At 55.3% G+C, this 13493-nt stretch overlaps 1 protein-coding gene across 7 annotated transcripts; it reads left to right on the plus strand.

Annotated features, from left to right (window-relative positions):
- The first annotated feature begins 887 nt into the window (after positions 1 to 887).
- SEMA4C (semaphorin 4C) lies at positions 888 to 11119 on the plus strand. Of its 7 annotated transcripts, none has more exons than XM_060187512.1 (15): positions 888 to 907; positions 3348 to 3496; positions 4964 to 5112; positions 5423 to 5485; positions 5597 to 5695; positions 5777 to 5873; positions 5997 to 6113; positions 6214 to 6365; positions 6455 to 6630; positions 7214 to 7358; positions 7454 to 7676; positions 7797 to 7909; positions 9024 to 9181; positions 9268 to 9338; positions 9453 to 11119. In XM_060187512.1, the coding sequence occupies exons 2-15, from the start codon at positions 3388 to 3390 to the stop codon at positions 10280 to 10282; spliced, it is 2502 nt and encodes an 833-aa protein (XP_060043495.1). In that variant the 5' UTR covers positions 888 to 907; positions 3348 to 3387; the 3' UTR covers positions 10283 to 11119. The 7 variants fall into 7 exon arrangements, with proteins under 7 accessions (XP_060043495.1, XP_016049181.1, XP_007535783.1 ...); XM_016193695.2 differs by lacking the exon at positions 888 to 907 and adding an exon at positions 1017 to 1364; XM_007535721.3 differs by lacking the exon at positions 888 to 907 and adding an exon at positions 1017 to 1364 and having other exon boundaries at positions 3351 to 3496.
- Positions 11120 to 13493: the final 2374 nt, after the last annotated feature.

The following is a 13493-nucleotide window of genomic DNA, read 5'->3' on the forward strand; positions in this document are numbered from 1 at the left end:
ACTGCGGGAGAAGAGGTCTTTATGAATGCCAGCAAAGACCCAATTGTTACTGAATCCAAGCCTGGCTGCTTTTCCCAATTATCTCCACTACTTTCTGGTCTCCACTTTTCAGATGCCAAGTTTTAACCCAGAACAAAAGCTCCTGTCGGGACTGATTTATAAGCCAGATCTGCTGACAGGGCCCTAAAGTCTTCCTCCCCTGCTCCAGGGATTCATGGGGTTTATAGTTACCACCAGAACCTTAGGGGCTCCAGTTTCTTTACCTCTAGTCTCTGCCTCTGTCCAGGAGGTGGCATCTGTGTCTGGGTACCAATGGGGTGGCCTCCCTGGGGTTCTTCTTGCCCCCTCTAACACCAATGGGCAGCTGGCAAGGACACCCCAGCACCATCTAGGAAGCCAGGCCTGTAAGTTAATTCTAGGAGAAGTTCTCCAGAGTGGCTTTGCACAGCCCCTTTCATCTGAACAGCAGGACTTAATGTCACTTATTATTCAGCCTTCCAGTGGCACCAAAAGGAGTCTTTTCCTGGGGGTAGGCTCTGTTTACCTGAGAGCTGGATAAGAGGCTGAGAGTCTCTTGTCTGGCGCAGGAGAAATAAGGGTAGGCTGTCTCTGGAGGCTGGGGGAGGGGGGTCTTCCTGACTGCTCAAGCAGTCTGAGAGCAGGGGGTCGGTGGGCGGACGTTGGGACCAAGAACCAAAATAGATCTGTGGCCAAAAGGCCAACGACCACTTCAGGTTTCGACCACAAAGGTCAGTCCAGAAGAAAAGCCTAGGTTTTCCCTGCGCCCCGCCCTCTGACACTAGCCCCAGTAAGCTTGCCCGCGTCCCTTCCGGTTCACCGCATTGTGGGGAGCCCCTCAGCACTAGTCCAAGAGTCCAACCTTCTGGGGACACTTCGGGAAGACCGGGTGAGTCGGATTCCCCCACGGCGATGCCCGGAGTCCCTCCTCCCTCCCCGAATCCCTCCCCCGCCACCTCCCTGCGCGGTGGCGCAGAAAGCGACTTGCAGGCGCGCAACTGCGGGGTACCGGGAGGGGCGTGGATCCGAGCCCCGGGGCCGCGAGCGGGCTGGACCAGCGGGTCGCAGCCCCTCCTGGGCGGGTCTTCGCGTTCCGCCCCCGGCTTCAGCTCGACCTCCCCCCAGGCTTGACGTCAGGAGGAGGGGGTGGAGAGCGGCGACAGCGGTGGAGAAAGCCGGCGCCCGCCGCGGTGGCGCGGGGACCTAGATCCCTGGGGCTCAGAGGGAGCCGGGGCCGAGGGGCGGCGGCAGAGGGGCCGCGGGGGCGGACGGAGGAGCGCAGGTCGGGCGCAAGGCGATCGGTGAACGCGAGGGCGGCGCCCAGGGACTCCAGCTGCGAAGGAGAGGTGAGCGAGGCCGGGCTGGAGCCCCGGGACTCCCGGAGCCACTGCTTTGTCCCCCGACTCGGGCAGGGGCCATCGCACGCGCTAGAGACGGGGGTCTGGGGTCGCTGGGAGGGGCGGCGGCGGGGACCTGTGTCCCCGAGATGCTGCCGTCGCCCCCTTGGGGGCTGCCTCGCGGGGGGGGGGGGCTCGGGAGCGGGGTGCCCAGTGTCCTCAGTGACTGGGTTAAGAAAGGACGGCCGGTCTGGAGGAGTGGGGCGAAGCTGCGTGGGGGTCCCCCCCATGCTGTCCCGTCCGTGACCGGAATCTTCGCCAGGCTCTCGAGCTGCCCCTGGCTCCCCACCCCCGACGGAAAGTTTGGGGCGGGCTTAGAAGGAGGCCGATGTTGTGGGATCGGATTTCCCCGCCGCGGCCCCCCGCCCGCCTGTTCGCTCGGCTGGGGAGGCGGCTGCACTGCAAGCCAGTCTGGGGTCCCAGCCGGCTCGCCCAGTCAGAGACCGGAGCGCTCGCCCTGCAGCGGCGGGGACGTCGTTAGCTGCCGACCACTCGGTGCACAAGGTGGGGCGGGGGGCGCACCGCCTAGACCCTGCACCCCTTTACTCTTCCTCCTCCCCTTTCCAGAGCTTCCCTTTTTCCCCTCCCTGGGAGGAGATGGGGGTCGGGGCACGGCTGAGCTGCAGATGTTTTTAGTGCGCTGCGGGGTGGAACCCCGGACGCGAGTTACGGGCTGAGAGGGTGTTGGAGGGATGATGTGTGTGGGTGAAACTAGCTCCCAGCCACCACCACCCCCCCCCCCCGCGCCCTTCCCGCGCTCAGTTTTGACCGACAGGGGGCGTCCGCGACCCGGTCTCAGCCACGCTCCCAGCTCCGCCGCTTTGTTTGCATTCAAATCCCCCGAGCTGGGGGAGGGGAAAGTGGGAGGTGGGGTGGTCAGGGACCAGGTCCCAGTAGGGACCTTTTTTGTTTGGGGTGCATAGAACCCCGCTTTCTGTGTCTTCCTAGTGTAAGAGGTCTGGAACAGTGGAAATCACTCCAGATGGTCTGTCCACACCAGGGTTCCCCTGGGCACAATGCCTGAGCTGGGAAGGCACGTCAGACCCTTGGGGAGTGCAGCTGGCGCCCCCCCTCGGCCCAAAAGGAACCCCTCTCTACCGGGTATTCTCTAGCCCTCCCCCGCGCCAGTGTGCGTCTCTGGGAGCTCTCTGCTGAGACCGGAGCTGGCTCTGTTGTCCCACCGCCCCTCAGCCTGAGGCTAGTGTCTCCTAGGAGGCTGAGCTAGGAACAGGATGAGGCCCTGGTCATGTCCACGCCCATCCCACCCACTTCCTGCCTCCCTTCTTGGGCAACAAAGGGGCCTCGGGAAGCTGGGCCCCTGTAATTCCCGGCCCCATTTCAACCCTGCTGATATGAAACTGGATTTTGGGCTCTGCTAGGCTATTGTCTGCGCTGGGGGTAGGGGTAGGTTGGGGGCCCAACCCCTGCATGCCAGCTGCACCAAGTGTGGGTGGGGTGCTCCTTTTCCCATAGCCCTGCTTACTGCAAGTCCCCCGTTATGGGGTTTGTATCCCAGACTTAGATCTTGGAACTCGTGGAAGCCCCCGTTGGGGAGTTATTATTGAAGCTCATTTTAAGGAAATCCTCGAATCTGTCAAGTGTGGTGTTTGTGTTGTTGGGGGGGGGTGTCCACTTTTAATTTCTTTACTTCCTGTTGAGAAAGAGGACCTGAAGGACTGGGGGGTTTCTTGGCATTTCCATCTCCTTAGCTGACCCAGTTTCTCCTCTTTTCCTTGGGGAAACCTTTCGGTTCTGGAGGCTGAGGCAGGTTAAGGCCAGGGGTGGGAAGGATGAGGTCTCTGCTCCAGGGACAGGGGCATTTGGAGCAATCTGGGCGGCTTCAGGGGAGACCTGGAATGGGTTCGTGTGGACCAACCCTCTTCCGGTCTGCTTTCTCTGGCAGTGACTGACCCTTTTTTTTTTTTCCCCCAGCAGGGCAGCTGGCCTGGAGCTCACAGCCGAATTGTGTGCCATGGCCCAACATTGGGCTGTCTGGCTGCTGGCTGTGGGGCTGTGGGGCCTGGGCATTGGGGCTGAGGTGTGGTGGAACCTGGTGCCTCGGAAGACGGTATCTTCTGGGGGTGAGTGCCTGAAGTCACAAAAGACCCCATATGTGTTGAGGGCAGGGGGTAGGAGGGCTATGGGTTAAAGGCATGCTAAAGAATTGTCCCATAGAATCCGCCAACTTTAGTCTGCTCACTGGTATGTGTGACATTTATTTATTTAGACAAGCTTTCTAAGAAATGAGAGTGAGTGGCCCCAGGACCCCACAACACCTGGTAGTCCAGGTCAGGACCTGGGATGTGCCTCCTGCTGACTTGGAGGACATGGCTGTCCTGTCAGGGGAGGTGGAGAGACCCTTTTGTGTCACTCTCACCATGCCTTCCTTCTGAATTACCACTAGCACTGAGAGAAGTCTGAGCTAAGCTATGCACCAGGCAAAGGATGTCACCCCCACTGACCTCCCCCACAAAAGTCCTCTAACTCTCTACCCCCTTAACGACTTTAATAGAGGCCTCTACTGCCCTAACACACATGCCCTCTGATGTGTGTGTGTGTGTGTGTGTGTGTGTGTGTGTGTATCTGCACAAGCTCACATGGGGCCCCAACACTTGACAGCCCTTTTCTGGTCCACCACACCTGTAGGAAGGTGATGTCAAGTGTTTGTATCATCCTGTGCTCTGGGGACCTGGGATGAGCTCACCTCCCACAGGCTTCACTTGGGTTGCTAATAAAGCTTTCCCTTGCCAGCCTGTGTCTGGGCCCAAGGTTGGCTCCAAAGACCAAGGTTGGATCAGGGGGACTAGATAGCTAGCTATTTGGGGGGTTGACGTAGGAATTCTATCATTGAATGTTTAAGTGTTCTCTGTGGTGTATGAGAACAAAGCTTCCTAGTCCATAAACTCCATGCTACCTGTGACCTCCAGCCCCCAGAGGCCCCTTACCTTCCTAGCTGGCTTCTGAGCCCCAACTGCCTCCTTCCATCCTTGCTCAGCCTAGTGATCAGTGTGCACCTCTGGCAGCCTAGATTCTGGCCAGAAGGGTTTCCCAAGGCAGAGAGTGCTCACAACTTCTATTCACCGGGCCCTGATGGGCCCAGGGGTCAGCAGAATAAAGAAAGCAGCAGCCTCTGAAGAAGCTGGGTGGGGTGAGGGTTGGGGGGAGTGCCCAGCTCTGCAGCCAGAGGTGCTGCTCCCCCTGAGAGTGAGAGCCATCAATCTGATGGCTTCCTCTGGCCGGAAGCTGTGGCTGAGATATCCTTCCTTCCTCCTTATCAGCCCAGATTTGCTTCCTCTCAGGCTGGGGAAGAGGCCAAGGAAGCCCCGGGTGGAGCTGTCAGAGGCAAAAGCCTATTCAGAAAATGCCCTTTATCATCAGTCAGGAGGCTTCGTTGGCATCTGCTTATAGGGTACTGGCTCTAATGTTGGGAACAGGGATAATTAGACCCTAGAGATTATTGATAGAGGCAGGCTGATGGAGGGTGGGGGACTGGCACCCCAGAATAGTCATCATCTACAGTCCTGCTCACTCCGGCCTTGTCCCTGCAGAGTTAGCCACTGTGGTGCGGCGCTTCTCCCAAACGGGCATCCAGGACTTCCTGACACTCACCCTGACCGAGCAGACAGGGCTTCTGTATGTGGGAGCCCGGGAGGTCCTATTTGCTTTCAGTGTGGAGGCATTGGAGCTACAAGGCATGGTAAGAAGTGGAGAAATGGGAGGCATACATACTGTGAGACGAAGGACACCCCCCCCAGGGCTTCACCTGGCCTAATCAGACCGGACCTCCACCCAGGCTGACCCCCCTTTTCACTCCATCCTCAAGTTCACCTTAGGCGGAGTGACCTGCCACTTTCTTGTAGCATTTACTGGGTTCTGCTGCCTTGCAGGAGTTTGGGTCTCTCTTCCACTGAAATTAACCCTCAGAGAGTGGGATCAGGTTGTTATCACTGGTGTCCCCATGTTGCTGCTGACGTGACAGTGCTGATGAGCCCCCTCCCTGTCCCCAGATAAACTGGGAGGCGCCTGTTGAGAAGAAGGCTGAGTGTGTCCAGAAGGGGAAGAGTAACCAGGTGGGTCCCAGGGCCCCTTGGGAGAGCTGGGTTTGATCCTGTTTTTGTCCTTGTGTTCTCACATCCCAGATCCTCCTACGTTAAGTGAATACTTTTCTCCCCCACCCCTAGACGGAATGCTTCAACTTCATTCGCTTCCTGCAGCCGTATAACACCTCCCACCTGTATGTGTGTGGGACCTATGCCTTCCAGCCCAAATGTACCTATATCGTGAGTACAGCCCCTCTCTCTGACCTTTCTCCAAGCTCCCCCACCCTTCTGCAGCTCATTCTCATGTCTTCCATGCCTTAGGACATAGTCACCTTCACCCTGGAACACAGAAAAGTCGAGGATGGAAAGGGGAAGTGTCCCTATGATCCAACTAAGGGCCACACTGGCCTCCTTGTGGGTGAGTCCCCTGCTGCAAACTGGGGAGCAAGGAGGGCTCCCCTGGGACTTATCTTCATCTAGACTTCAGCGTAGGTGTAGCTTGCCCTCACTTGTGACCTGCTGGATCCTCTGTCTCCCACAGATGGCGAACTGTACTCAGCCACCCTCAACAACTTCCTGGGCACAGAGCCTGTTATCCTGCGTAACATGGGGCCCCACCACCCCATGAAGACAGAGTACCTGGCCTTCTGGCTCAATGGTGAGCCCTGAGAAGCTGGCATGGGGCGTGGGGAAGTGTGCCTGTTGGGGGAGCCATTAGGGCCCTAGGACCTGGCGCTGATCTAGCTCCCTTCCCGTAGAACCTCACTTTGTAGCCTCTGCCTACATCCCGGAGAGTGTGGGGAGCTTCACAGGGGACGATGACAAGATCTACTTCTTCTTCAGTGAGCGGGCAGTGGAGTATGACTGCTATGCAGAGCAGGTGGTGGCTCGAGTAGCCCGAGTCTGCAAGGTATGACCCCCCCCCCCCCAGTGACAAGCCCCGGGGTCACTTCTGACCTGGTTAGGGCTGGCCGACAATGTCCTCTTGCCGTCTGTCAGGGGGACATGGGAGGTGCCCGGACCCTGCAGAGGAAGTGGACCACGTTCTTGAAGGCACGGCTGGTGTGCTCTGTACCTGATTGGCAGCTCTACTTCAACCAGCTGCAGGCACTCTTCACCCTGCAGAACGCCTCCTGGCACAACACCACCTTCTTTGGAGTTTTTCGGGCTCGATGGTGAGTTGGCCAGGAATCTTCAGGGATGGGGAGGGTCAGGTTGGGGCATGAGAGCCTATCCCAGGCCTTCAGGGGATAGCAGAGGGGTCACATGGGAGATGCTGGGCATCTGCCCCTTTTCAGAGCTGCCTGGGGGGGTGGCCGTGTCATGTTCCCAGTTGCAGTTTAAAACCAGTATATTGCATGTACCCATGATTAATGTTTTTGTTTTTTTTTAAGATTTTATTTATTTATTCACGAGAAATTATAGGGGAGAGAAAGAACCAGGCATCACTCTGGTACATGTGCTGTCGAGGATTGAACTTGGGACCTCATGCTTGAGAGCCCAAAGCCTTATCCACTGCGCCACCTCCACAAAAACCAGACTTCTTATTTATTTATTTTATTAAATTTATTAATTTTAATTTTGAGAGAGATGCGAGAGAGACACACACAGAGAGAAGCACCAGAGCACTGCTCAGCTTTGGCTTATGGTGGTGCAGGGGATTGAATCTGGGACTGAGGAACTTCAGGCACGAATAACCATTATGCTGTCTCCCCCACCCCATGCTTAATCTTTTGGGTCCTCCCATCATTGTGACAGGGGTGATGTGGACCTGTCAGCTGTCTGCGAGTACCAGTTGGAAGAGATCCAGAAGGTGTTTGAGGGTCCCTACAAAGAGTATAGAGAGCAAGTCCAGAAGTGGGGCCGCTACACTGATCCAGTCCCCAGCCCTCGGCCTGGCTCTGTGAGTCCTTGGGGTAGGGATGTGCTCCTGCCCTCCCCCCAAGTACCGTTCCCATCAGACTGACAGGTCTCCCCCCTCCCACCCTCCACCCCCAGTGCATCAATGACTGGCACCGACACCACGGCTACACCAGTTCTCTGGAGCTGCCTGACAACACCCTTAACTTCATCAAGAAACACCCACTGATGGAAGATCAAGTGGGGCCTCGGTGGGGCCGACCCCTGCTTGTGAAGAAGGACACCAACTTCACCCGCCTGGTGGCTAACAGGGTTACAGGACTGGATGGCGCCACCTACACAGTGCTGTTCATCGGCACAGGTACCACGTGGGTATGGGTGTGGCCACTGGAGTATGGGTGCAGGCCCGTGTGCTCAGGGAGGTGTGACAATGCCAGGCCCCCGTGCTCTTAACTTAAACCCTTCCCCTAATCTTCTGCAGGAGATGGCTGGCTGCTCAAGGCTGTGAGTCTGGGGCCTTGGGTCCACCTGATTGAAGAGCTGCAGGTGTTTGACCAAGAACCTGTGGAAAGCCTGGTCCTATCCCAGAGCAAGGTAGTAATTGGAGCCAAGCCACCACCTCAGTTGACCAGAGTGGGGCCAGGAAGGTACTCATTGTACCTCACTTGGCTGGGTACAGTCCCAGGAAATCCACACTCTAACAACAACAACAAAAATCTGTGCTCTGAAGTCTTTATGTTTAACTAGCTTCCTATAGTTCTGCCTTCCCCAAATTAGACTTTGGCAGCTGCTCCCCACTTTTATTTTCAGGCCTCTCAAGGTTGGGCCTCTCTAGTTGAGCTTGCTTTTCGATGCATGAGGCCCTCATGATGTGGCATTTCCCCACCAGTCCTGACCCTCTGTTTCCCTTACCATTTCCTGGAAGTACGGCTTGCACAGTACCCTCACAGCCCCAAGCTTCCCCATGCCTCGGATTTTTCCGGCTATCCTAACTCTTAATTGTTCCCTGGAACATGCAGTTATGGCGGGGAGGGAGAGACAGGCACATACTGGTATCAGTTGCCAGGAAAACAGGGAGCTAGGCAGTAGCGCAGCGGGTTAAGTACATGTGACGCAAAGCACAAGGACTGACATTAAGGATCCCCGTTCGAGCCCCCAGCTCCCCACCTGCAGGGGGTTGCTTCACAAGCGATGAAGCAGGTCTGCAGGTGTCTATCTTTCTCTCCTCTCTGTCTTCCCCATCTCTCTCGATTTCTCTCCTATCCAACAACAGCTATGACAATAACAACTACAACAAGGACAACAGAAATGGGAAAAATGGCCTCCAGGAGCAGTGGATTCATAGTGCAGGCACTGAGCCCCAGTGATAACCCTGGAGGCAAAAAAAAAAAAAAAAAAAACAGGAAAACATTGGACACCATGCCAATGCTATTGTGAGACTGACAGGCGAGGGAAGTGTATTTCCTGCCCTCTCTGTTCTATATGTGTGTGGCAGGGGGGCGGGGGGATGAGAGAGAGATTATACTTGGCCACATGGGTCTGCCTTTTCTAATAAGGGCATGCCTGTAAGGTGCTTAAGATTGCATCTGCCTTGTAGTAAGCACTCCATGTGTTCACTGGGCCTTAGATTTCCCTTTTCAAAGCTCAGGCACTTCTCACTTCCCCTTGCAGTGATCCCACTCACACTTTTAGGCCACTTCTTTTGCAGAAGCTGCTCTTTGCTGGGTCCCGTTCTCAGCTGGTCCAGCTGCCCCTGTCTGACTGCATCAAGTACCGCTCCTGTGCAGATTGCCTCCTTGCCCGGGACCCGTACTGTGCCTGGAATGTCAATACCAGCCGCTGTGTGGCTGTGCATGGCCATTCTGGGTGAGTGGAGCTCTGGTGTACCAGGAGCTGGTGGGTGGGGAGGTGGCTAGAGCTGGGGTGCTTAGAGACCTTGCTTCTCCCACCAGATCCCAACTGATCCAGCATGTGTCAGTCTCAGATACCTCAGGCATTTGTAGCTTCCATGGCAGTAAGAAAGGTGAGCTTCCTTTGGTGTGGGTACCCACCCCAGTGGGTCAGTCCTGAGAATTTCTGCATCTTCCCTATCCCTGGGTTGTTTGCACTGACCTTGCTCTCTCTTCTGCCACTGCAGTCAGGCTCACGCCCAAAAACATCACAGTGGTGGCAGGCACAGACCTGGTGCTGCCTTGCCACCTCTCATCCAACCTGGCTCATGCCCACTGGACCTTTGGGGGCCGGGACCTGCCCGTGGAGCAGCCTGGCTCCTTCCTCTATGACGCCCGGCTGCAGGCCCTGGTTGTGATGTCTGCCCAGCCCCGCCATGCTGGAGTCTACCACTGCTTTTCAGAGGAACAGGGGGCACGACTGGCTGCTGAAGGCTACTTGGTGGCTGTAGTGGCCGGCCCATCAGTGACCCTGGAGGCCCGGGCTCCCCTGGAAAACCTAGGATTGGTGTGGCTGGCTGTGGTGGCCTTGGGGGCTGTGTGCCTGGTGCTGCTGCTGCTGGTTTTGTCACTGCGCCGGCGACTGCGGGAGGAGCTTGAGAAAGGTGCGAAGGCGGCAGAAAGAACCCTGGTATACCCTCTGGAGCTGCCCAAGGAGCCCACCAGCCCCCCCTTCAGACCTGGCCCAGAGACCGATGAGAAACTCTGGGACCCTGTTGGCTACTACTACTCTGATGGCTCCCTCAAGATTGTGCCTGGACACGCCCGGTGCCAGCCTGGAGGAGGGCCCCCTTCTCCACCTCCTGGCATTCCCGGCCAGCCACTGCCTTCTCCGACTCGACTTCACCTGGGGGGTGGACGGAACTCAAATGCTAACGGTTATGTGCGTTTACAACTAGGAGGGGATGACAGAGGAGGACATGGGCACCCTTTGCCCGAGGTTGCTGATGAACTGAGACGCAAATTACAGCAGCGGCAGCCACTGCCAGACTCCAACCCCGAGGAGTCTTCAGTATGAGCGTGAGAGGTGCAGCCCCTTCGTTTTTGCACACGCACCAGCTACCTCAGGGACGTGGCATGGGCACCGGTTCTGCCCAGCCATGAGGACCTGCTCTGCTCAGCACGGGCACTGCCACTTGGTGTGGCTCACCAGGGCTCCAGCCTCACAGAAGGCGACTTTCTCCTCTTTGAGGGGCTGTGAAATGCTTGGGAACCCAGCAGCCAAAATTTCAAGGCAGAAGGAGGTGTGTGTGTGTGTGTGTGTGTGTGTGTGTGTGTGTGTGTGTGTGTGTGTGTGTGTGTTAATCTTCCTGTTTGTGTGTGTGAGAGAGACAGTCTTCCTGTATCTGTCAAGTCTTCCCTTGGCTTGGGGTCCTCCTGGTGAGTCACTGGAGCTATGAAGGGGAAGGGGCCAATCACTTCACCTCTCCTACCCCCATCTGTCCCTGGTGGGCAGTGTTGTACATATGGGGGTGGGCTGGGGAGGGAGTGTGTCCCTTTGGGGGGAGTGCAGAGCTCTGGGATGCATCTAGTCCTGCTCCTAGGGCTTGAATGTTTTGGGGATGGGGGGAGGGGGAGGGGGACAGAGCCTCCTGTGTGTTTTGGGGGAGAAGGGTGGCAGGGGCCTCCCATTTGGTCCTGGGGTTCAGTGGTATTTTATACTTGTCCTCCTTTACAGGGCTGGGAAAGGTGTGTCGGGGAGAGGGGAGGGGGTGGACATGCTGCGGTTGAAGCATATCCTTTCCCAGCCCCAGGAGGAGGGCTCCCAACAGTGTAACTTATTGTGTCCTTGCGTATTTATTTGTTGTAAATATTTGATTATTTTTATATTGATAAATAAAATGGAGAAGATGAAGCTTTAATTATTTATTGGATAGAAATAGAAACTGAGAGGCAAGTGGGAGACAGGGAGAGATAACTGCAACGCTGCTCACCACCTGTGAAGCTTCCTCACTGCAGGTAGGGACAGGTCTTGAACCTGGGTCCTTGAACATTGTAATGAGTGCATTCAATCAGGTGAGTCACCACCCAGCCCCAAAGATGAAACTTTTCATGAGGACAAAATGTTGGGGCCAAGGCCAGGCAGTGGCACACGTTACCACATGCAAAGACCTGGGTTTGAGCCCCTGCTCCCCCACCTACAGGGGGGATGCCTCACAGGTGAAGGTTTGCAGGTGTCTATCTTGCTTCCTCTCTTTCTCCCTTTCCCCTTAGTTTCTCTCTGCCCTATCAAATTAAAAAAGAGAGAGAAAAGGAAAAAAGGCCACTAGGAGTGGTGGATTTGTAATGCCAGCACCAAGCCCCAGTGATAAACCTGGTGGTAATAAAATAAAAAATACATTGGAGCTAAGACCTGGGAACCAAGAGGGAAAGTTCCCTTTGGACTGACAAAGAGGTTTAACTACCCTGCTCCTGTTGTGTGTGCCTGCCTGCCTGCCTGTAACTCCCTGGAGGAAGGACAGCACAGGCTCCACTGCTTTCCCACACTGGTGGCTGTGGGGCTGGGAACTAAACCAGGGCCACAGCCTCTTGGGAGCCAGCCTTGGCTTCTGGCCAAAGGGAGAAGTCCTGGGCATTGGAAGTCAGGCAGTGGAGGAGGGGCCCGACTTCCCAGAACTCTGAGTAAGGGAAGTGGGAGTGAAGGAGCCCAAGGCAGGGAACTTCCTAGAAGCAAGTTCTAAATTGTGTAGACTGGCTGCGAGGGATGGAGATTAAATAGTAATCGTAAATGTTCCAGGTACTGTAAGCTTTGCCACTGACATATCAAGGAACTAGGTACAACATGGCCCAATCAGTTCTTTTTCTCTTTTTTATATTATTTATTGGATAGAGACAGCTAGAAGTCAAGAGGGAAGGGGGAGACAGAAAGGAAGAGAGACAGATACCTGCAGCACTGCTTGTGAAGCTTTCCCCCTGCAGGTGGGGACTTGAATTTGGGTCCTTGTGCACTGTACCGTGCGCTCAACCAGGTGTGCCACCACCTGGCCCCCCAATCAGTTCTTTTTACTATAGCACCTCACTGGGTTTGTGGTGGTGCCAGGGATTAAACCTGAAACCTTTGTATATCAGTTTTTGCATTACCACTGTGCCCCCCCTGGCCCCCAGCTAGAAGTAAAATGTTCTATGCATGCTCTGTGTACTCTGCATACAGTTCTGGACCACCTGCCTTAGGCGTGTTGCATTCCTGCATGTTCTGTAAACAACCTATATTACGAAGATGGATTCAGTAAACTGGGTGCCCACTTGGTGGGGGGGGGGGGCTAGCTATTTAGCATTGCTTAAGACCTTGTTTTAGATGTGACATATTGTGGTCACCCAAGGATTTTCAGAAAAAGGCAGGTGGGAGAGGGGATAACATGGCTCTTTTTCTTTTTTAAATTTGTTTTCCCTTTTGCCCTTGTTTTTTATTGTTGTTGACATGGGTCTTTTTCCAAGTGGTCATTTTGCCATGTCAAAGGTGAGACCAAGTCTTGAACCTGGGGTGGTAATGGGCAGAGAACAGGACTTTGGTTTGTGTGGGGTGACTCTTGCTCTGGGAGGGCTATCACATATTTATTTAGCTCATTGGTAGAGCTCTTGCCTTGTCTGTCTTATGAATTTATTATTATTTTTAATATTACCACAGCAATGCTTAGTTCTGGTTTATGGTGGTGCTGGGGGCTGAACCTAGGACCTTTGGTGCCTCACGTTTGAAAGTCTTTTTGCATAACCATTATGCTCTCTTCCCAGCCCAGAAAATTAAAAAAAAAAAAAATTTTGTTTTAATGGTTTTACTTATTAACAAGAGGGATAGGAGGAAAGAGCCAGACAGTACTTTGGTACATGTGCTGCTGGGGATCGAACTCAGAACCTCATGCTTGAGATTCCAATGCTTCATCCACGGCGCCATCTCCTGGACCACAAAAATAAAATTTTTTACAAATAAGAATAGAGAAGTACCTGAACCCTTCATCTGCCTGATCCCCTAATGAAGCCAATTTAGTCCAGCTTTTCCCAGCTATCTGGATGTGGGGACCTAGCAGGGCCGCGCCTCGGCCTTGTGCTTAGTTAGCCTAGGACGCCCTCGCGCGGCCTCCTGCGGGAGGGACCAGTACAATAGGTCCCGCCCCACCACCGCCATTGGTCTTCGGGCTACAGCCCAGACACCTGATTGGTCAGGTTCCCGGAGCTCCGCGCTCAGCCGCCACTGCAGAGTGGTCAGCCGGGGGCGGCACGCGGGCGCAGCTGCG

Source organism: Erinaceus europaeus, chromosome 3, assembly GCF_950295315.1.
Source record: "Erinaceus europaeus chromosome 3, mEriEur2.1, whole genome shotgun sequence".
Classification (NCBI taxonomy): Eukaryota; Metazoa; Chordata; class Mammalia; order Eulipotyphla; family Erinaceidae; genus Erinaceus; species Erinaceus europaeus.

Coding starts and splice junctions, on each gene's coding strand:
- SEMA4C (XM_060187512.1), top strand. CDS start 3,388: ATGGCCCAACATTGGGCTGTCTGGCTGCTGGCTGTGGGGCTGTGGGGC. Junction 6,631..7,213: donor GGAGTTTTTCGGGCTCGATG/GTGAGTTGGCCA, acceptor TCATTGTGACAG/GGGTGATGTGGACCTGTCAG. Junction 9,182..9,267: donor GCTGTGCATGGCCATTCTGG/GTGAGTGGAGCT, acceptor TTCTCCCACCAG/ATCCCAACTGATCCAGCATG.